The 23,036-nt window shown below is 38.8% G+C and overlaps 1 protein-coding gene across 1 annotated transcript in view; it reads left to right on the top strand.

Annotated features, from left to right (window-relative positions):
* flr (fleer) overlaps window positions 1-22,768 on the top strand; it is a 60,494-nt gene extending 37,726 nt beyond the window's left edge. The window contains exons 13-16 of the mRNA XM_048609417.1: window positions 1,326-1,402; window positions 5,039-5,249; window positions 16,086-16,157; window positions 22,661-22,768. Coding sequence (XP_048465374.1) covers window positions 1,326-1,402; window positions 5,039-5,249; window positions 16,086-16,157; window positions 22,661-22,768 — 468 coding nt within the window. The remainder of the gene's footprint in view (window positions 1-1,325; window positions 1,403-5,038; window positions 5,250-16,085; window positions 16,158-22,660) is intronic.
* The last annotated feature ends 268 nt before the right edge of the window (window positions 22,769-23,036 follow it).

The following is a 23,036-nucleotide window of genomic DNA, read 5'->3' as shown; positions in this document are numbered from 1 at the left end:
ATGCAGAAGGCAATGTTCCTCTTGCTCATTTTCCTCATCTTCTTCCTCAGAAGATAGCTGTCACTGTCTAAGGTCTTCAGTGTCTATCACAACCCCTCTTTCCTGCTCCAGCTGTGCACTGTCCGAACTGTACTACAGATTGATCCAAGCTATGGAACCTCATTTTCAGCTGGCCTCTCATCTAGAGTCATACAGAACAGAAACCGACTCCTCAGTCCATCTCATCTATGCCGACCAGGTTTCCCAAACTAAACTCGTCCACTTGCCTGCGTTTAGCTCATATCCCTCTAAACCTTTCCTATTCATGTACCTGTCCAAATATCTTTTAACTGTTCTGACTGTACCTGCATCTGTCACTTCCTCTGGCAGTTCATTCCACGTATGAGCCACCCGCTGTGTTAAAAGATTGCCCCTCAGGTCCTTTTTAAATCTTTCTCCTCTCACCTTAAAAATATGCCCCCAAGTTTTGAACTCCCCCACCCTAGGGAAAAGACCTTTGCTATTCACCTTGTCGATACCCTTCATGATTTTATAAACTTCTATAAGGTGACCCCTCAATCTCCTACGCTCCAGCGAATAAAATTCCAACCCATCTAGCTTATCCTGATAACTCAAACCCTCCAGTCCTGGCAACATCTTTTCTGAACCCCTGTCCAATTTAATAATATCCTTCCTATAACAGGGGGACCAGAACTGTAGACAGTATTCCAAAAGTGGCCCTGCCAACATTACAACCTCAACATGACGTCCAAACTCCTAATGCAGTGGTCTGAGCAACGAAAGCAAGTGTGCTAAATGCCTTCTTAACTGCCCTGTTTAACTGTGATGCAACTTTCAAAGAACTATGTACCTGAACTCCTAAGTCTCTCTAAGTCCCTGAATACTATTCAGGGCCCTACCATTCACTGTATAAGTCCTGCCCCTTGTTTGTATTGCCAAAATGTAATATCTTGCATTTATCCAAATTAAACTAGCCCTGGTCAAAATATAATTTCAAGTCTTTTTTTTTGTATTCCCAGTTGACTAAACCCTTTTTTCTTGAGATTAATGTTTTCTCGTAAATGTTTGTGAACTTGCTTATGTATTTTCATTGAAGAAAATGTTTTCTTAAATGCAGTACTGTATTTAGTTTAGCAAGGTTTGGTCCTAATTCAAAGTTTAGAGACTATTCTTGTTATGAGAAAGGATTATCAGTCATTATACTGACAGCTTTGTAAAATCTGGTGGTACTTCAGTAACCTACAGTGGAGAATAGTAGATGTCTCTGATATTCAAGTGAACTTTCTAGTGAGTATCATAAATACAAAATAACATCTTCAATTTAGGTACAAGAAGCAAGACATAATCGAGATGATGATGCTGTGAAAAAGGCAGTAAATGAGTATGATGAAGCACTTGAAAGGTGAGTTGGATTCTATAATATCCTTCAATTGTATATTTTAATAATTGCTGGAAAAAAAGACTTGCTAGGTTGAATGTATAGAAATTCCGCAAAGACTTCAGAGCAAACAATTTCCATCCACTTCCTACATCCTTCAAGCTATTTATGGTCATGCCTTTATCTGCCAAAGAGTTCTGGAGTTTCTTCTGTATGTCCCTCCACCTTGGTCCTCTTATGAGAGCTTCCTTAAAATCCAATTCTTCAGGGAAGCTTTTGATCATTCTTTCCAATATAGTATATCTTTCTCATATTGTGGATCCATTTTTTAAAAACTATGCTTCTGCAACATAACCTTGCATCTTTACTCATTGAGAGAAGAATGCAACAATGGGCTGGATTCTCCAAAGCATGTCAATCCTGTGCACATTTTCATAAACATCACAGTTCTTTTGTAGTGCAAAACTGAGACGAAGGCAAGCATGCCTACTTCCCACAGCAATCATTTGCTTTATTCTCAAACTTAGAGATTGTGACAGACCACTTTGACAGCTACTATAAAACATTATGTAAGATAAATATAGTGTCAGGGTGCTGGGAGGTAAAGTGCCAGATATGTAGGGTGCCAGATAGGGGAGAGGGTAGGATGCCAGCTGGGTAGGGGTCCTGGGGGATTGTCACATCAGGGCCTAGGTGTATGTAGGGCAGAAGTATGGTTGGGAGCTTGGAGTTAGACTCTATTAAATAATCTCAACGTTTTCTGAGTAACTTTTCACTTTATTTCATTGAAGTCACCCGAAGTCTCCAGTTTAAATGGAGACTTTCAGAGGGTTCCAGGCGTAGAGGCCTTGCCTAGTTGGATCTTCAGTTGTCCAGACAATTCTTTTGGAATCTGCCACGATGGGACTTGCACAGCTCCGAGCTACACTGGAATAACAACAGTTTGGCCATCAGAAAATCTTAACCATAGTTTGCACGTTTGAATATGTGCCGTAAGGGGACCAAAATTACAGCCAATGCAGTGCACGCAATTCTGAAAATTGTACAGGATGTCACCCTGGTGTGATCATTAGAACACGTGTAGCTAATATCCTAAGTGCTCTGAGCAGGCAGATCGTGACATTAATTAAGGCATAACATTGATTTGACATCAGTTATCTTGGACCTGACTGCTGATTCCTTCTCTTAATCTCTCACTACTGAATGCTTATAGAGCAACAGGAAGGACTGTACCAGAACTCTTTAAAAGGCTCGTCAACTATAGTAGGTTAAAACTTTGAACTGTTCCTTCAAGGTCTACTCCGCGTACTTCATCCTTCCCAATCTTGGCTATGGAAAGTCACACAAGAGCGGAAGTAGCTCCAATGAACTTCTGCCTGTATAAATGATAAATTTGCAATTTGTAACCTTCCCCATTCCTCAACCTCACTGCCTGTGAAAATGATGGGGTTTGTATTACTGGGCAGGACTTCCAGATTTCATCCTTTGTGTCATTCTTGAAATAACTGAGGCCGTGCACTTCTGTGAAAATTCAGGGAATAGAAAATAAAATTGTATTTGATGAAATCTAAACCTCCTGCCAGGTGTAATTTCTCTTAGCAGCAAGCACAACTTCTCCCTCCGCTTTCAGCATTCTAAAGTGACCATGCTCTTACACACTTGCCAATTCTAACACTGCAAAATCTGATCCATTTCCCCTGGCATCTTCCGATGCAAGAACAGGAGATGTAACACGACTCTTCACTTCCTCCATTCTCTACATGCAGGACTCCAAACTCTTCTAAATGTCTACTTGCATTGCTCTGATCTGCAGTTTCTGTTATCTTCTAAAACGATTTATTTGTACTTCCTTTCATTGAGTATATCGTATTCACTGCTGAAGATTCAGTCTCGTTACGCTTATTACAGTCAGTATTCTCATAAATCTATATTGTACTTTGTAGGAAATCAAAGTATTCTGAATTGTAAGTTTTTTAATACTCACTTTACTGTTTTAGAGAATCACCTAAAGACTTTCACCTGTTACAGTAACTGCCTTCATTAAGGCAACAGGTTTGATTAGCTTCTTTCACACAGAACTAGCAACTCTGTGCTGTCTGTTCAATGTCCTGAGATTCTGTCATCCCAAATCTTTCGTTGCTGCACATTTATTTCCATTCACAGCACATTGACATTTTCTTTCCATCTATCAAGTTTTAGGCTTATCATGCTGCTTATCAATATCATTTCACAGCTTTCTTTCGCTTTCTGAAAGTGCATCATCTGAAAACTTTGACACCACTGCCTTTAGTTTAAATCAAAATCATTGACAGAGTTGAAAGAAGGGGCTACAGAATGAACTCTGTGGAAATGCCACTGACAATTAGATTATTGTCCTTAACTTGTTGTCTTAAGTTCCATCTGTACCACAGCTACTTGCATAACTCTGATCTGCCATATCTGTTATCTCCTAAAAGAATTCTCCTTATCAAGCCTGTTATCCATGAGGCAAGTTGAGAGAGAGAGAGCCCTTAAAATCAAGGCCACATTCATGTCCAACCATCTTCAGCTGCTTCATCAATGACCTTCCCTCCATCACAAGGTCAGAAGTGGGGATGTTTGCTGATAGCACAATGCTCAGCACCGTTAGCGACTCCTCAGATACTGAAGCAGTCCATGTTCAAATGCAACAAGATCTGGACATTTCCATGCTGGGGCTGACTTGCACCACACAAATGCCAGGCAATGATCATCTTCAATAAGAGATAATCTAACCAGTGCCCCATGACATTCAATGGAATTACCATCACTGAATTCTCCACTATCAACATCCTTGGGATTACCATGGACCAGAAATTCAGCTGGACACAGCACATAAACAGAGTGGCTACAAAAACAGGTCAGAGGCTAGGAATAGTGTGGCAAATAACTCACCTCCTGACACCACAAAGTCTGTCCACCAACTACAAGGCACAAGTCGAGGGTGTGATCAGATGCTCTTTGCTTACCTAAATGGATGCGGCTCCAACAACACTCAAGAAGCTTGACACCATCCAGGACAAATCAGCCCACTTGATTGACAACATATCCACAAGCATCCACTCCCTCCACCACTGGCACTCAGTGTCAGTAGTTTGTATTGTCTACAAGATACACTGCAGAAATTCACCAAAGATCCTTGCGCAGCACTACTTCCATCTAGAAGGACAAGGACAGCAGATACATGGGAACACTACCATCTGTGAGTTCCCCTCTAAGACACTCACCATCCTGACTTGGAAATATCTTGCCGTTCCTTTATTGGTAAAGACAAATCTTGGAAACGCCTCCCTTAAGGGCATTGTGGGTCAACCTACAGCATGTGGACTGCAGCAGTTTAAGAAGAAAACTCACCACCACATTCTCAAGCAACTAGGAGCGGGCAATAAATGCTGGCTCAGCAAAGGGAGAGATTTTGAGAAGAAGGGACCTTCATAGTAATCTCAGCTTGGTGTGGGAATTGAACCTACACTGTTGGTGTTAATATCCATTGCAAACCTGCCATCCAGTCAATTGAGCTAACCAACTTCAGGCCATAAAGTGCATTTGAAATTAGAGATCAGCCACAACATAATTGATTGGTAGTTCAGGTTCTGCTAGCCCTGCTCGTATTTCTTATATTCTTTCGTTCTTATTTTTCAGGTATATTCCAGTGCTTATGGCTCAGGCCAGAATCTACTGGAACTTGGAAAACTACCAAATGGTCGAGAAGATCTTCCGAAAGTCAGTGGAGTTCTGCAATGAGCATGATGTTTGGAAATTGAATGTTGCCCATGTTCTCTTTATGCAAGAAAACAAGTATAAAGAGGCAATAGGCTTTTATGAACCAATTGTGAAAAAGCATTATGACAATGTAAGGCACCAACATTTGCATGCAGCTTTGTTTTTTTTAAGCAATAGTGAATTATCATTTTTAAGTGATTATTGAGTGTTTTGTTCTTTTCCTTATCCCAGTAATTTTAAGACCGTGTCTCTGCACATTTTATCTCTTGTTATTTATACTGTAATAGCTATCAAACTACTATTAATGAAACAAATACAGAAATTGCTGGAAAAGCTCAGAAGGTCTGGCAGCATCTGTGGAGAGAACTGAGGTCTGAGGAAGGGTCACTTGATCCAAAATGTTAACTCTGATTTCTCTCCACAGGATACTGCCAGACCCACTGAGCTTTTCCAGCAATTTCTGTTTTTGTTTCTGGTTTATAGCATCCGCAGTTCTTTTAATTTTTACTGTAAATGAAAGCTTAATAATTTAGATAATCAGTAATGTTTATATTTTCAAGTGGTGGTTATAATCATAATTCGTATTTGTTGGATACCGCATTGCCATATCCTGATATACATTTTCAAATAAGTGTTCAGGGTTGTGCCCTTAACCTGACCTCCTTTGTTATTTAGCAGCCATAGTCAAAGTCCTATGGTTTACTTTGAATTTGAAAACATGGTAAAGACAAATCTGAAACTTCAGTGGTGTCTGTCAATTGAGTGATCAGTAGCTGCTCTTCTCTGTTATGTTGTTTGTTTTTTGGAAGTTTTCCCTTTGTGTAAAAACTAAATTTAGCAGATTCTATGATGAAACAATAAATACTTCCTCACTGAGCACAAACCTAAACTTAAATTGACCAACTAGTTAGTGCTGAAATACTTATATTTGGTGATTTTTGTCTGTCTATTAAGTTACAACAGAACACATACCAGTTTTTTGGGGACACATAATGTTTAATTTTTAGAGATATCGAATTGGAAAATGAATTCTCTAACAGTTTACCTGGATTTAGTTCAAAGACAAATAAGGCTGCCCATTCTTTTTTAGAGTAACAGATTTTTATACCGAAATGTGGCATTCTGCAAAGTCAAAAAGAATGTTGAATTTTAGATCAATCTCAAAAAGCTTTATGAAATACATTCCCAATATCCTAGAATTTCATAGGTTCTACAGAACAAAATCACCATGTGAAGAACTTAATTTAAAACCCATTAGCCCATTTAAGGAGTAATTAGATATTAAGCAATCCTGTTTAGCAGCTTGAATCCTATAAGAAATGAGATCAATTTTGCATGAACATAATTTGTCAAAAAGTTTCACATAATATTTTTAAGAAGTTTTTTTTACTTTTTCTGTTATGTTTTTAGATAACAGACAAACGCTCCAAAGGAAAAGTTTTTTTTAAAAAGTCAAAAGTTAAATTAGACCTATTGTATTCATTTCAATTAAACTAAAATAATTAAAATTGCTAACATGTCCAAATCTGTACTATGTAGCAAGGGCTAAGAATTATTGATGTGAAACACTGAAAAGGAGTTGAGTTGTGAATGTTAATCAACTATAAAATATCTCCGATGCTTCACTGACCATAGGCGAACACGCTCTCCAGCATTTACATCTACATTGTACCACAAAAATAGAGGCTCGTTAAAAGGCAAAAGATATTAGTTAAGAGGGCAATCAAAATATGATATCAAATTGATTTGAAAATCAAAGTTCTTGATGAACATTATGGGCCAATGTATAGAATTAGTTAAAATTCATACAGAAACAGGCTATTTGCCCACCCAGTTCTTGTGAATGTCTATTCTGTGTTCCTGATCCCTTATGCTTGTCCTGCTGTCATATTTCATTTACTTTCTTTTCAACCCACCTATTCTTAAATATTAGTATGGTCCCTGCTTCAGTCACTAACTGATAGCACTTTTAAATGTTTCGTTGCCCATTGTATAAAACCGTTGCCCTAACTTTTTTGTATCTAAATTTGTCTTTGTACCTTTACAATCTCTACCTCTCAATCACTGGGAACAGGCTGTTTCAGCATTCTCATTCCTTTTGTTAATAGTTTTGAATATCTCTGTCAAATTACTCCATAATCTCTCATTTTCTAACCAAAACAGGAGCAATTTTCAAAGATAACACAGTGTAGAGCTGGATGAACACAGCAAGCCAAGCAGCATCAGAGGAGCAGGAAAGCTGACGTTTCGGGTCGAGACCCTTCTTCAGAAACTAGCTGCTCCTCTGATGCTGCTTGGCCTGCTGTGTCCATCCAGCTCTACACCGTGTTATCTCAGATTCTTCAGCATCGGCAGTTCCTACTATCTCTGTAGCAATTTTCAAAGTCTTTATTCACATTTGATTCTACTCACATAAGGTAACATCTTCACAAATCTTCATTGAAATCTTTGACTGTCGAAACATTTTCCCTGTAGTATGAAGCTCAAACTAATTTGGCTGCTTCTGATTATTTCCTTTCCACCACATTTGAGAAGTTAATTTTTGAATGCAGACACGAAATTTTTCCTGACCACAGAGTCATACAGCACAGAAACGGACTCTTCAGTCCAACAGTCCATGTCGAACATAATCCCAAATTAAACTAGTCAGACTTGCCTGCTGCTGGCCTATATCCCTCCAAACTTTTCCTATTCATGTACTTATCCAAGTGTCATTTAAACGTTGTAATTGTACCCAGAGCCACCACTTTCTCAGGAAGTTCATTCCACGCGCAAACCACCCTCTGTGTAAAACAAAAAAAAAATTTGCTTCTCATATCCTTTTTGAATCTCCTTTCACCTTTAAAAACATGCCCCCTAGTCTTAAATCCCCCATCCTCAGGAAAAGACAACTATCATCACCCTATCTATATCCCTCATTATTTTATAAACTTCTAAAAGGTCGCCTCTTGATCTCCTATGTTCCAATAGATAAAGGCCCCAGCCTATCCAGCCTTTCTTTCATAACTCAATCCTTCCATACCCAGCTACACCCTGGTAAATGTCTTCTGAGTCCTGGCCAGCTTAATAATATCCTGACCTGTCATTACTAAGGTTGGCTCTGTCCCTCTTTTTTTGTATGGCGTGAACTGTTGTTCAGTTTTCCTGTGCACAGTGAACACTGAAATATATTTTCCAGGTTTCCCCCCCACCCGCCCTCCGATTTCTGGGAATTATACTATAGAACGGATGTTATATTACAGCAGAGGCAGAAGAGATCTAGAAAGGTACCAAGGAGGAGGGACTAAAGTTAGTGAAGCTGTGATAGTTGACTTTAGAGCAAAGAAGTTTAAGGTCAATAGAGGTGTTCAAAATCACAAAGGATTTTGGTCAAGTGTATAAAAATAAACCATTACCACTCACCAAGGGATCAAGTAACCAGAGGTGAGGTGAGGACAATTTATTTTAAGCAGAGAGTTATTATAATCTGTTATGCACTGCCTAAAAGGGAAGTAGATTCACTGATAACTTGCAAATGATAATAGAATAAATACTTGAAGGGAGGAAATTTGCAGGAATATAGGGAAATGACAGGAAGAAGAACTCTTACAAAGTGCCCACAAAGCAACGATGGGCAATGATATAATATCTTATTTTACAGAAGTAGAGACAACTCTTGCCCAACATGCTTCTCATCAGTCAATACTAGAACAAATAATTAAGTATTGCTGCTAATTTCCATTCATTGTCAATTGACTCACTATGTTTTTGGATCCCATTTGATAATTTGCTAATATATTTGAAAAGTACTTTATTGTTTTTATTTTAATTCTCTTTGTATCCTTCATTGCTTCCTATGCCTTTCTTAATCTTCCGTCATTTTCCTGTTTCTTTCAATGTTACCAGATCTATAAGCCTGATGACCTTTTCTCCACTCCTAGTTTGTTTTAACCTCTTTTTGTAGAAGTCCTATTCTGAAGCAGTATTTTTAATAGTATATGTTTATTCTGCAACTTTGTAATTTCGTCTTTAAAAGAATATGGCTGTTCATGTACAATTCTGTGCCTCACTTTCTCCTTCTATCTCTCCTTAGCCAGCTCACTCATTTGTCTGCAATCTGCTCTATTCTAATTCAAACCCTTTTTTTTCTACTAACTTGTTTCCTCTTCTATTGATTTTGGGTTATTCTTGACAGAGAAACTAAATTCAGAGGAGGTTTGATCAAAATGAATAAGATTATGACGGGTAGAGAACATATGTACCCCATGACATTATAGAACAAGGACTGTGAGATAAGAGTTTAGACAAGAGATATGGGAGGAATCTTTTTACACTGTGAATGATAATGGCCTCAAACTCTTTACCTGCAAATGTGGTGGAAGCAGAGATGATGTATGATCTTGGAATGACATAGGATGGGCACATAAAGGGCATTAAATTTACAAGGATAGAGCAAGGGAATGGGACTGATTGGATTGCCCTACAGAGAGCCAACATGGACTCACGGGCTAAATGACCTCCTTCTGTGTCATAATGACTTTATGACCTGCGCATCTTCCCACCAGCTATGTAAACAAAAATGGCAATTTTAAAGGCTCATGTATATGTCACCTGTTAAAACTTGTAATTTTAATACCTTTCCAATGCTAATAATTCATACAGTAGATTCTACAACCATGTTATTTATATGCTTTATTAAAAAAGGTCCATTAGTATTATAGCAAAGAGGAAAATTGGAATTAATGCTATGAAAAGGATTGCTTAAGAAGATAAAATTGTTGTAGTACGTTGTTCCAAAAGAGAAATTATAAATGTTTCTTTAAATAATGTAAAAATAATTAATTTTTGTAAAATATCATTTCTAGTTGTTCCATTTTAAGGGAGCTTGTTCTTAAAATATTGCATCTATATTCCATCAGGATTTGTACTTGAACATGGCAAAATTGCAGGTAATTTAGAGTCCATTCTAATCAGATTTATTTGAACTGTGCCAAAATTAAAATAAGTTATTAAGAGACACTGGGCAGTTGGTAGATATAATTCTGTGAGTTTCCATTGCCACTAATAGATAAAGAGAATAATGTATTGATTGCTGCTTAAATTTATACAAAGCATTTGAACATCTACCTGTGTTTACTACATTAGGAAAATGTAACATCACTTCTCACCTCTGTCAGCTGTAGTTGGGCTAGTCTGACATGATCTTTCCCCACTTTTCACTGTCGTTGGGCCAATATTAGATAATATTTCCCTTGTTTTTCTATATTTGGGCTAGGGTATCATGTAAAGATGTTCCTGTAGGAGAAGATTCTCAGTAAAATCGAACTGTCAGTAGACTTTTTTTAACTTTTGACCTGATTTAACAGAACAAGATCTAAACGTGAGAAGTGTTGTTTAGTATTATAGTTATATGCCATCATTGTAATGTAACTATAAAGCGTGCAAGAGCTTATCTCGGGGTTATGTCAAGACTACTATATTGAATCCATCATATCAAATCAATTTTACTTGTAAAGTGAGTTACTACATTTCTCCAAAATTATTTTATTTTAAGGAATTGTTTTAAAGCTGGCATGGCCATCTGTTTTTTGCATCTGCTAGGGACCAGTGGTAATGAAGACTAATTATGGAAATAATGAGTTAGATTGAACTAATTAAAGAACGTATCTTGAAAACAGATTTTGTAGTAAGTTGTAGTACCACTTGTGTTGCACAGGTGAACTTTTTGCCTGTAACTTGTTGATAGATGTTTAAATCTTGGCAAGTTTGAGAGTGATGGGACTGATTTGGCTGGTTTAGATCAGGTGGTTGGATGGCTGGTTTACAATACAGAATGATGCCAATAATGTGGGTTCAGCTTCCGCACCTGCTGAGGTTATCATGAAGGATTCTCCTTCTCAACCTCTCCCTTTGCCTGGTTAAACTACCACCAGACATCTCTCTGTAATGACAGAGCAGTTCTATGGTCTGGGGGGACAATGACGATTTTACTTTTACTCGGGTTCCACCACCTTAGTGCAAAATTCAGGTGCAAACAAGCAGAACTTGGGGCAAACCTTTAAACATGGTGTCCTGATGGTACAACAGGAGGGGTAAGCCTTTTATGCCCTCTGGCTTTTTGCTGGTTCTCACTTAATTCCAGTGAAAGAACCACTGTCATGCAGTGGAGAAGCTTGAGATCACATAACAGGAGACATTTTTCGGTGGTGAAACCCACTATTAGCTGATGGTATGGGAAGCACATAAAAGACCCTCCTGCCCAAGATGGGAGGGTCCCCATCACAGACGTAGCTTTCCTATCCAACTATATTGCTATGAACATAAGATTTATTGAGAACACAAAGGTAGCACAGGTATTTTTCAAGCGTAAATTTAATTTGTAAATATCCTTGGCGTTATTTTGTTCATCTGCATGATTGTCACTTATTGAGACTAGCTTAGTCAGAGCAAAATGTAGTGGCACAGCCCATGGTTTGCACACGTGGATTGTTATGGGTAGCTAGGGATAGTTCTCTATTGTGGGAGAAACTGATTTTGCATTCAATTCTTTATTGAATGGTCTGTAGGACAAGCGTGAACTTGCAGGCTCACTGAGCCTTCTTTTGCATTGTAAAGAACGTGGTCTAAGATCACGTTATTGGGTGACTTAAAAGCCCATTAATGATACAACTTCTCAGTACTTCTTTAAAATTTATTCATGGGATGTGGGCATTGCTAGCTAGATAGCATTTATTGCCCATCCCTAATTGCCCAGAGAGCAGTTAGGAGTCAACCACATTGCTGTGGGTCTGGAGTCACATGTAGGCCAGACCAGGTAAGGGTGGCAGATTTCCTTCCCTAAAGGGCATTAGTGAACCAGATGGGTTTTTCCTGATAATCCGCAATGGTTTCATGGTCATCATTAGACTCTTAATTCCAAATTCTTATTGACTTCAACTTCCACTATCTGCTGTGGCTGGATTTGAACCCAGGTCCCCAAAACATTACCTGAGTGTCTAGATTAATAATCTAGCAATAATACCGCTAGGCCATCACCTACCCTTGATGCTCTTGCAATGAATCCACATGTAGACAATACTGACACTGCACTTGTCCTTCAACGTGGTAGGGATCACAGGTTTAGAAGAGCTTTTGTGTTTTAACTAATAGTTAAACTATCAGTTTACTGTAACAATCGGATGTTTTATTGTGAGTTCTTAAGGAACTGTATATCCTTCATACAGCACAGATTTAATTCCTCCCAATTCAGCTGCAGGAGTCTGTATTTAAACGTGATCTTTAGTTGGAGTTCACTTACCTGTTCTAAAAACCTGTACTCCTACAATTTTTTTCTTAAAAAATAGAATCCAAAAGTCAACTGGTTACTGGAGCTAAAATTTGTCACCTTTGTTTGATTAGACTGTTCATAATACTCTGTTCACCAGTTCCAAATAGAAAAATCACAGTACTGAAAGAGGCCATTGAACTCATTGGCATTACACCATGACTAACTCCAAAATGGGAGCTATCTAATCTAATCGCATTTTCTTGCCTTTCCTTTGCATCTTTTTGTATTCATTTCAAGCTCCCTTTTAAAGCTATAATTTTTGCTTCAACAGTCATTTGTTTAAAAAGTGCAAATTCCAGTTTTGAAGTACAGAAAATTGGCAAACTACATTGAAACATAGTCTATAGATTATAAAATAGCAAGTGCCTGCAATATTTTCAATACAATTCCTTTGGAACAACTGGAATCTACAGCACAAATGCAGGCTATTTGGCCCAACTGATCTGTGCCTGTATTCATGCTGTACATTAGTTTTCCCCTTATTCAGCTCAACATCTCCATGTGCTACCAAGTTCCCCAGCCTTGCCACTCTGATTAAAGGTGTTTCAACTGAATTCCCTATTAGATGTATTGGTGAATATTTTAGATTTCTGACCTTGATTTTGGTCTCCCCCTCAATAGAAAACATTTCTCGATAGCTAGCAAACACCTACATAATTTTAAAGATCTCTTTTTCACCTCGACTCCACCCTCTCATTTCTAGGAAAAAAGACTACACCCGTTTAATCTTGTATCCTTTCAGTTCTAGTATCATCGAGCTAAACCTTTTTTGGTCTTTGAACAATAATATAATAATGTTTTACACTCAGACTTGCTGAAACTTGCATTAAAATATCTTTTTGTAATATTGAACCTAAAACTGCATTGTATTCCAAATGTGGCCCAACCAATGTGTTTTTGTGGTATTATTAAGGTCTATCAGTAATTTTGATGATCTGCTCATTGTACCCCCAAGGTCTCTTTGATTCCTTACTCTATCTGCATTTCTTTGAAGCTGTTTGCCTCCTATTCTTCTTGTCCAAATGTTACAGTTCATACTTTATACTGAACTTCATTTTCCAATTATATGCATATTCTGCAAGTTTGTTAATGATGATATAATTCACTGGAGATATTCCTGATGAAACCTACACATAATGTGTGTTCGTATCGCAATAATTCAATATCAGCATTTTGCATGTTGATTTTACCAGCTGAATTGTAAGTAACAATGTTGGCCCCATGTTGTCACACTGTTCACCTCTCAAGGATGTTTAGCACTTTTCAATCATGATTTATTGAAAATCTAACCTCAGACTTCCTAGAGTTCTGCCCTCCCTCAGTATGAGAGGTGAACTTGACAAAGGAATTAAAGTTGAAGCCACGATCCTATTGAATAGACTACTTGTGCTTCTACTACTTATGTTCTTATATTTAATGGAGCATATCTCAAGGATGTTGTTTTCTAAAGTTACTTAGTTCAGGCAATTAACTTATAAATACCTTTAAGAAGCATAAGAAATAGGAGTAGTATTAGGCCATTCAACCTTTCAAGCTTACTCAGACACTCAACTATATCATAATCTATCTCAACAGTACTTGCACACAATTTCTTTAATCTCTAGAAATCTACCTATCTCTATCTTGAATATATATTGCAGTTGGATGTCCACAGCCCTCTGAAGTGGAGCATTCCAAAGAGTCATCCTGACTGAAGAAAGTCCTCCTCATCTCGGTCCAAGTGAGCAACTTCTACTCCTGAGAGTTTGCCCCTGGTTCTACTCCCACATCTGGGCCAGGGGAGATTGCCTGTCATTTTTCTGAACTCTAGTGAGTATAGGCCCATTCTCATCAATCCCCCCAAGGATAGGACAAAACAACCATCCCAGGGACCACTCTGCTGAACCTTCGTTCCATTCCTTCTATGGCAAATATATCCTTCCTTTGTTTCCACACTGTAGGGATTCTATGAAAAAAAAATAAAGAAGCCAAAATGTGCCAAGCCGTTATACGGCTGCAGCAATGAATGTATACGCCTGCATTCACATTTTCTTGAAATAAAGGCCAACACACCATTTGCTTTCCTAGTTGCTTGGTGCACTTCCATGGGACTTTTAGTACCTCATGGACTCAGATATCCAGGTCCCTTTGGACTTCAGCAATTACTAATGTCTCCCCATTCAAGGCATTTTCAAGAAATTCTGTCTCTCTTACCAAAGTGGATAACTCCCCATTTTCTTCTTCCATTTTATTGCTCACTTACTTAGCCTGTCTAAATTCCCTTGAGTTCTCACCATCTCCTCACAATTAATATTCCCACCTTGTTTTGTATCATCGACAAAACTGGAGACATTACATTTGGTCCCTGATTCTCAGGACTGTTTAATTCACTCAGGGTGGAATTTTCCCACTTTCAGACCAAATCTGAAAGCAAAGAATTTTGTGGAGAAAATCCTGTGGCCCACTTGTTCAATGAATCTAGTGGATCAAATGTCAACCAAGCAGCCTTTTGGTCTTGGGTGAGATTTCTAATGAATTATGAAGCTGGAGCAGGATATCCAGCCCACTTAGTGCTTCTGGCCAACAATGAACTGGCATCTCCAGGACTCGGCAGCATTATGCAGCATATATAGCTGCTGCCAGAACAACACTCTCTGGAACCCTAGCTGGAAGATTAAAGGGAAAAATAGCAGGTGTTGTTTGGTTCCTGACTTTGGGGGTCGCAGGATGAGGGAGCAGGGGGTGGGACTCAGGACACACCTCTGCCCCAGGTCAAGTTCTTCGGTCTTGTACAACTGAGTGTAGATCAAGGAGACCCCCATGACCAAACTGACGGTCTGCACAGAATGCTTTTACTAATCAGAAAAGCGAGCTCTTTCTCTTCCTGCATGGAGCTGGACTATCTGCAACCGGGTAGAATGAGACCATTGTTAATTAATCACTTGACACCATTAATTGGCAGTCGGATGGGAAGGTTGACCATCAGGTTCACCAATCAGAATTTAATTTCTGAGCGGGCAGTAAAGAAGTGGGTAGCTCTCCCCATCCTACCTTATTATCTTGCCTATCCCTGCCACCTTCACTGCTGCTCTCTTAGAAAATCCACCCTGTTTTATGAAATGCAAATTAGAAATTATTCACACAAATTCAACATTAGGAAATAAAACAAATATTGTGCTACTTTGTCAACTAAGAAAAGTTACTTTTACTCTTTAACCAAGTTAGCATTTGATAGATTTTGAAGCTACTGTTAAACATTTACACTTTCTCATAAGTGGATAGATTGCTTGGTCAATGAAATCAAATATGCTGTCTTCAAATAAACTAATGCTACTATAAGTCACTTCATTGACCTTGCTCATACAAAATAGAGTTTACTATAATAACAGTTTTGAACCTGTGAAATAAACGCATTGTAACATTATAACAGTTTATATCTATTCCGATTGTGCTCGTCATACTCTGCAATGCTTACACATGTATTAGTTTAATTGTGTTGCTTAAAGTACTTTAATTGCTCATACTTTAAATATCTGATTTTAATATTATGTATATTATAGTTGTCCTTTTGCATGCATTGATTTTGAGATCTGCTTAGGTGTAATTTATGTCCTTCACAGTTTTAATGCACTGTTACTTTTCAGTTGACAAACGCTGAAACTTATTCTATTTTGTTTCCAGATCTTAAATGTGAGTGCCATTGTCCTTGCTAATCTCTGTGTTTCCTACATTATGACCAGTCAAAATGAAGAGGTGAGTAAAAGACACCCATTTACTGATGACCTGAATAAAAAAACTTTTTTTTTTATTTTTGCGTTAACTACATTTGTTTGACTGTATCTGCCTTAGCTTCAGACATGTTGTGTTCAAATATGACTTCTGATCAGCACCCAGCAACCCCCCATCTTAAGCCGTAGGGCAGCACAGCAGTACTTGAAGGAGTTTAAAAGGATTGGAGGGATAGAATCTGATTGAAACTTACTGAATACTGAGAGGTCTAGATAGAGTGGATGCGGAAAAGATGTTTCCAATAGAAGGAGAGACTCGGACCCAAGGGCATCGCCTCGGAGTGAAGGGATGACCCTTTAAAACTGAGCTGAAGAGGAATTTCTTCAGCCAGAGGGTGATGAATCTGTGGAACTCATTGCCACAGAATGCTGTGGAGATAAAGTCATTGAGTGTATTTAAGACAGAGAGAGAGAAAGAGATGTTTTTGATTAGTAAGGGGGTTGAGGGTTACAGGCAGAAGGCAAGAGAGTGGGGTTGAGAAGCATATCATCTGTGATCGAATGGCAGAGCAGAGTTGATGGGCTGAATGGCCTAATTCTGCTCCTATATCTTATGACTGCTTACTGACGCTCCGTTTTGATTCCACAAGAGCCACTGGTCTAAACATGGACAAAAGAGCTGAACTCCAGAGATGAAGTGGGAATGTCAGCATTTAGTAAGATTGCTTTGTGTAACCTTGAGGCCATAAATATTTTGAATGATATCCTGTGTTTTGTCTTAAACGCATTAATGTGTAGAAAAAGGGAAAGCCTAATAATAAACTACAAAGTAGATAATGTGAGTAATCTAGATTGTTATGGTTGAGCAGTTTGTGTTGTCTAGTCTGCAATATACGGAGTTGTGAGCTGTCCTTAGTGGGTCCGTTTTCATAGATTCTGCAACTTACGACTCGTTGGCTTAGTACCATTGAGCTAACATGCAAGTTGGGGAAACTTCAACACAAAAGAAAGAGGGAACAATGTCAGAACAGTTTTCTCAAGACAGTTACACCTAAGAGAGAGGTACAGATTCAGGACATGATTGGTGTGACTGATAATGTGCTGAACTAAGGGGAACTCAGGTGAGAGAGAGAGAGTGAAGATCTACAGAGTCTGATCTAATCCCTGAGCTACTTCCAAATTGGTGCTGATTAGGAAAGAGAACAGAAAATGCTGGAGAAACTCATGTCTCACAACATTTGTGGAGAGAGAAACGAAGTTGACATTTCAAGTTCAGTAAATCTGACTTTCAGTGACTTTGGAACCTGGAATGAAATGCTATCTCTGTTTCTCTCCTCATAAATGCTACCAGATCCACTGTTTCTGCAGTGTTTTCTAATTCTCATTTCCAGCATCTGCAATATTTTGCTCTTATAGGACTGAGAACATGTGTGACTGAAGGAATGGTCGAGAGAAAGAGGATTTTCATTTCATGGGACACCGCAAGATGCTGTACCATTTGGATGGGCTTCCCTTGAACTGACCTGAAGGCAGAATCCAAGCAGAAAGGATCAGCTATGATCCTATTGAATGGTGGAGCAGTCTTGAGGAGCTGAATGGCCCACTCCTGTTCCTATCTCTTATGGTCTGATATGTTATCTTTAAACTGGTAAATGAGGAGTGTGGGGAAAATTTCAGGTGGAAAAGGTGATGGGAATAATAGGTCAGAACAAAAAAAGCAACAAATTAAGTAACAGTCAGAAATTTTGCTTTAGGCATTACAGGTACAGAGAAAACTAACAGATATAACATAATTAAAATTGGGGAAAGAACTAAGAAATTCGAGAGCATAACAGGGCAAAAGGACAAGTTGGTATTGTGGTCTAAATAAGAGATTCGTTACATATGGAAAACATAGCGATGTTGAATAAATTGCAGCATAAATTCAGCCTGAAGGGTGCAACATTGTCACCATTACACATAGATGGCTGAATTCAGGTCAGAACTAGGAACTAATTAAACCAGACTGAAGGTCCACAAAGTTGGAAGTCACACGACACCAAGTTATAGTCCAACAGGTTTATTTAAAATCACAAGCTTCTGGGGCACTGCTCCTTCATCAGGTGAAGGAGCAGCAATCTAAAAGCTTATGATTTTAAATAAATCTGTTAGGCTATAACCTTGTCATGTGACTTCTTTGTCCACCCCAGTCCCACACCGACATCTCCATATCCACAGACCACAAGATGGTTAGGGAGTGTGGTAGAGGATGAGAAGTAGCCTTGGTGTTTACAGTGAGTGTGTTCGCATTCAGGCCCCCGTTAATGATAGCCACCAAGAGCCATCTGTGCCTACACCAATTGCACCTCTGACAGTGGTCAGCTATGACAGGAGCCTGTTTTGACAGTATATCTCTGTGCAGTTCATGTCACAACTGTTGTGTGTGATGACATCAGTATGCATACCAGTTTCACATCACCTGAGTTTCTCGGAAGTGTTTGTTCATAATAACAACTTTGGAAATTCCACTTGACTAGAACAGATCACCATTCCGAGGAATGGCTTACTATTCGGAACAGTGAACTTCCTTTTTATTTGATCGATCGCTGCACTCAATGTTAAATCACATGTTCACTATTCTCATCAAGGTCCATATTAATAGCAAATAATTATTCACTATATTGATCATGAATATCACTCACATTTCTTATTGTACGTTTGGCAACTCCACATTGCAATCAGGATAGGTTGATGCAGTTCTCAGCTTTATTTTTAATACAATGTTTAGGTTTCTGACATTCAGGAGTTTGATTCTGTCTAATGAATATATGGGCAGCACTTTCCTTGTGATAGGGTTTAGCTGCTCTGTCCCTTAGCAGTGACTTAACATTGCAATGCTCTGTTTGTGCATGTGCATGCTCATTGCTCCATCTAAAAGTAAAATTGATGTTAAATGCAGCCTATTGATTAAGAATTTTACAGATAGAATTAAGAAATATAAGCAAATTTAAAACTATGGGGCAGTTTCCATAGGTTACAGCTATGAAATGATAGATTGTATAAATGCAACAAGTTGACTTTTGTGTAGCAATGATGGTTTAATCAGGATATTTAACTTTATTTATTGGGGCTTTCTGACAATTCTTGACTGGTTCAGGATAGATTTCTGCAGCAGTTTGTTTTAACTTGTTCACTAGATGTAGATATCACCGTCTAGGCCAGAATTTAATACTTATTCCCCTTGGATAGGTGGTGGTAAAATACCTTCTTGAACTGTTGCAGTTCATGGAGTATAGATACGTCCACAGTGCTCTGAGGGAGGGAGCTCCAGGACTTTGACATAATGAAAGAATGGCAATATAATTCCATGTCAGGGTGATGAAAGGCTCAGATGGGAATTTGCAGGTGCTGTCTTGTAGATGGTCCACATTGTTGCATCAGTGGTAGAGAGTGTGTTTAAGTTGGGTGCCAATCAATGGGCTGTTTTGTCCTGAATGGTATCAAGCCTTTTGAGCTTTGTGCAAGCTCTAACTGGAGAGTATTTCATCACTGATTGCAAAACTTCTTGTGAACGGTGATCACATCTTGAGGAGTCGAGAGGTAAGTTATTCACTGCAGATATCTTAGCCACTGATCTGCTCTTATAGCCACCAGTTGTCAATTAAACCTGTGGACCACCTTGTCACCAAGAAAGAGGGTGTCAGTGAGAGTGCAATCTGTTTGTTGTTGCTGACACTGTATCCAAGTTGTAAGCAATTCTAAATGCAAGAGGGTGTTTGGAACAACGAATGTTTGGTATGAATTCTGCTTGATGGAGATTATTGGGTGAATGATGAGAATGTAGACCATTGGACATTGAATGAGGCTGGTGTTGCTGTTGGTAGGATATGGCATTTGAAGGTGAATTCGCTGAGCTTGACCACTTATGGGAGGTAATTTACTTTTTCACAACATTGCATTCATATCCTAGCATTGGCTCCCATAGCTGTCTGGTTCCACTGCCCTCTGAGAATTTGAAAGGCGGTATTGCTGGATCACAGTGAATGGAATACATTTCTCTTCCTCTGCACTTCAAGAAAGTATCGCAAAATCTTGAAACCCACTTTCTACTTCGTCGTCTCACCATTCAGTCATTTTCCACCTCAGAATGAGTTGCACAGCATCTTCCAGCACCTGATCCTGCCACAATGCACTTACCTTTTAGATAATGCAATTTGGCTTTCAATAGTGCAGATTAGCCTTAACTGAAGAGAGTCGCAGGAGTCAGGAAATTTCCAATTTGGCACACTGGCCTTGGATGACAGCATGATATTCATTCAGGGATGTGGATGAGGGATAGATTCAGGCCTGCCACTATGGACATAGAATGTAGGTGGACACAGGGTCTGTCAAGTGCTAAGACAAAGTGGTTAAAAGGTCTGCCTCAATTGACTGAAGCTTTGCTTTGGTTATATTGTAAAATATTAGGTCCTCTAGCTGTTAACCTTGATATCTGATCATCTCTGTACTGCCTTCATACCCATTCATGCGAATCATGCTCCAACCCACCTCACTGGCCCCTCATATCCGCCATGCCAATTCTCATCCCCTCTACTGTTTCCCAAGGCCACTTACAGCTCCAGTACTTGCAATGCACCAATACATGCACTACCCCCACCACCACCCAACCATCCTCCACACCCTCCATAGTACCAAGTGTGGACAGAGAGCATGAGCCATGCTGAGATAACGTAAATTTCAAAATAAGGATGGCTAATCCTTAAATAACCACATGTAACTGTCAGTCAAGCTATGAAGCTGCAGCAACCCCTAGAGTTCTGCTGATTGATTGTGGAAGCTCCAACGGCTGTTGTGGTAGTGTTCTTACCTTAGAGTCAGGAGGCCTGGATTCAAGTCCCACTTGCTCTAGAGCTAAGTCATAGCATCACAGAAAAGGCAGGCATCCTTTGTCAAAATTTAAAGGACAATGTGATTTAAATAACTTGGCAGCTTGATAGTTCTACATTCTTGACCCACCCTTATAAACATTTGTGTCTCTACCATAAAGTCAGAGGTCACAGACAGACTGAAGCCATTCCTGGAGTGAAGATCGAATCTGCTTGTTCAGTGCACTGATTTTAATTATGCCAGCCAAATTGTAGTGCAAACCTGTGTGCCCTTAACATCCTGCCCGTATCCCTACCAGTCAAAATGGAATTTGCTGCAAATGGTAGCAGGACTTCCAGATCTGTCATTCATAAAAATCCACTGAGTCTCTCCAGCTCTGAGAAAGTCTGTTAGCCAGTCAATCATTTTAATGAAATTTGTTGCATTTTGCTGTGCTTCTATTTTGCTTTCTCTTGTATTGCAACTGTCACTGTACCTCAAAAATATTTCATTTTTTATAAGGGATTTTCTAATGTTGTGAAAAACACGATGCAAATTGCATGTCTATCTTTTCTTTCTGCAATTTTTCACATTATCCTAACAGATGTGAAGTATTTTGTAGTTTTTGATCAGGCCAAGAGTCTGCAGTTTCTCTCCTCTTCAATAGATTCCTCATACCCTGTTGTCAGTTGTAGATTCCTCAATGTGTATCCATAACCTTGGACTTGGTGAACTGTCCTTGAAGGGCCTTGTTCCATTCCTGTTAATACAGTGTCTGCAAAAGAATTGAATATAGTGGTTTCTCTTCCAACTCCCACAGCATTACCACTGCAATTACTGAAGGATTATTCCTTAATCCTCTCCTATTCCTCATAGATAGACTGGTGAAATAGGCAAACACGTAGCAGATTACATTTGGCACAAAGAAGCGTGAAATGTTTGGATTCCCAATTCTGCTTAAGTTCATTCCAGGTTTCTTCCTTGATGATCTTTACCCCACTTGGAATCCCTGCTTCTGCAATTCATTATTAAGCTTCTACTGAAGGACTCCTCTGCTCTGACTCATGTTCCCATCATCTTCCACGAAGCCCTGCTGACGTGGTCAGGTTCCTGCACTGTTTAAATTCTTTTCTTGTTTCTCCGTCAATGCTTCGTTGCCCTCAGTCTGGTTCCCTGAGTTGTTTAAATTTGCTGCAGACTTTTTTCACTGAGCTACGCAGTTTGAATTGAATTCTGTTTGAATTCACTGTGTCATATGTTAGACATCAGTGTCTTCACTTCAAGCTGTTGAAATGACAACATTACAATTTTTTATAGTTTTGTAACTAGCTACTGGTGAAAAGTGTTACATATACAATGTATGTCATACATGCAAATACACAAAAGTTCTCAAATGAGTCCTGGCTGCTGACATAATGACCATGTAAATTAGTAATATGTAAGGCATTATTTATAAAAAAATATGCTTCAGTGAATTCATTTTAAGTCCTGACTGTTGGGTGCTTCTCTCATTGCCTTTATTGCAGTTTTACATTTAGTACGACTTACAATACTATTATTCAAGTTCTGAACTTGGTCAGTTATTTGGAAATAAATATCTTGATTTTATGAATTGATTACATGAAGGTTCTATATCCGTTTAGCTTATTTTGACATAATGTTTGGACATGTCTCCCTTGAAAGGCAGAGGAGCTAATGCGGAAGATTGAAAAGGAAGAGGAACAACTGGCATATGATGACCCTGACAAAAAAATTTATCACCTCTGCATTGTTAATCTTGTTATAGGGTAAGTTGGATATCATTTGACAGTGGCATATTAAGTGTGAGAGCAATGCAGTCCCGTGCAGTATATTAGAGGTTTTCGTCTCAGAAATCAGTAATATCGTGAATGGGGTTGCTGCTGCAAATAATATTCAGGAGGGAGGAGTAACTTTCCAAAGTGGATGCTCACCCTAAGCAGTGATTAGGAAATGCAGCTTGTGTTGCCATGGACAGCAGAGCTTGGTTAATACAAGCAGCAGTTGCACTAAGAAAACTGGTTTTAAATGTTGAAGTTAA

Source organism: Rhincodon typus, chromosome 21 (assembly GCF_021869965.1).
Source record: "Rhincodon typus isolate 14 chromosome 21, sRhiTyp1.1, whole genome shotgun sequence".
NCBI classification, from domain to species: domain Eukaryota; kingdom Metazoa; phylum Chordata; class Chondrichthyes; order Orectolobiformes; family Rhincodontidae; genus Rhincodon; species Rhincodon typus.
This window is presented reverse-complemented; position numbering and strand designations above follow the sequence as displayed.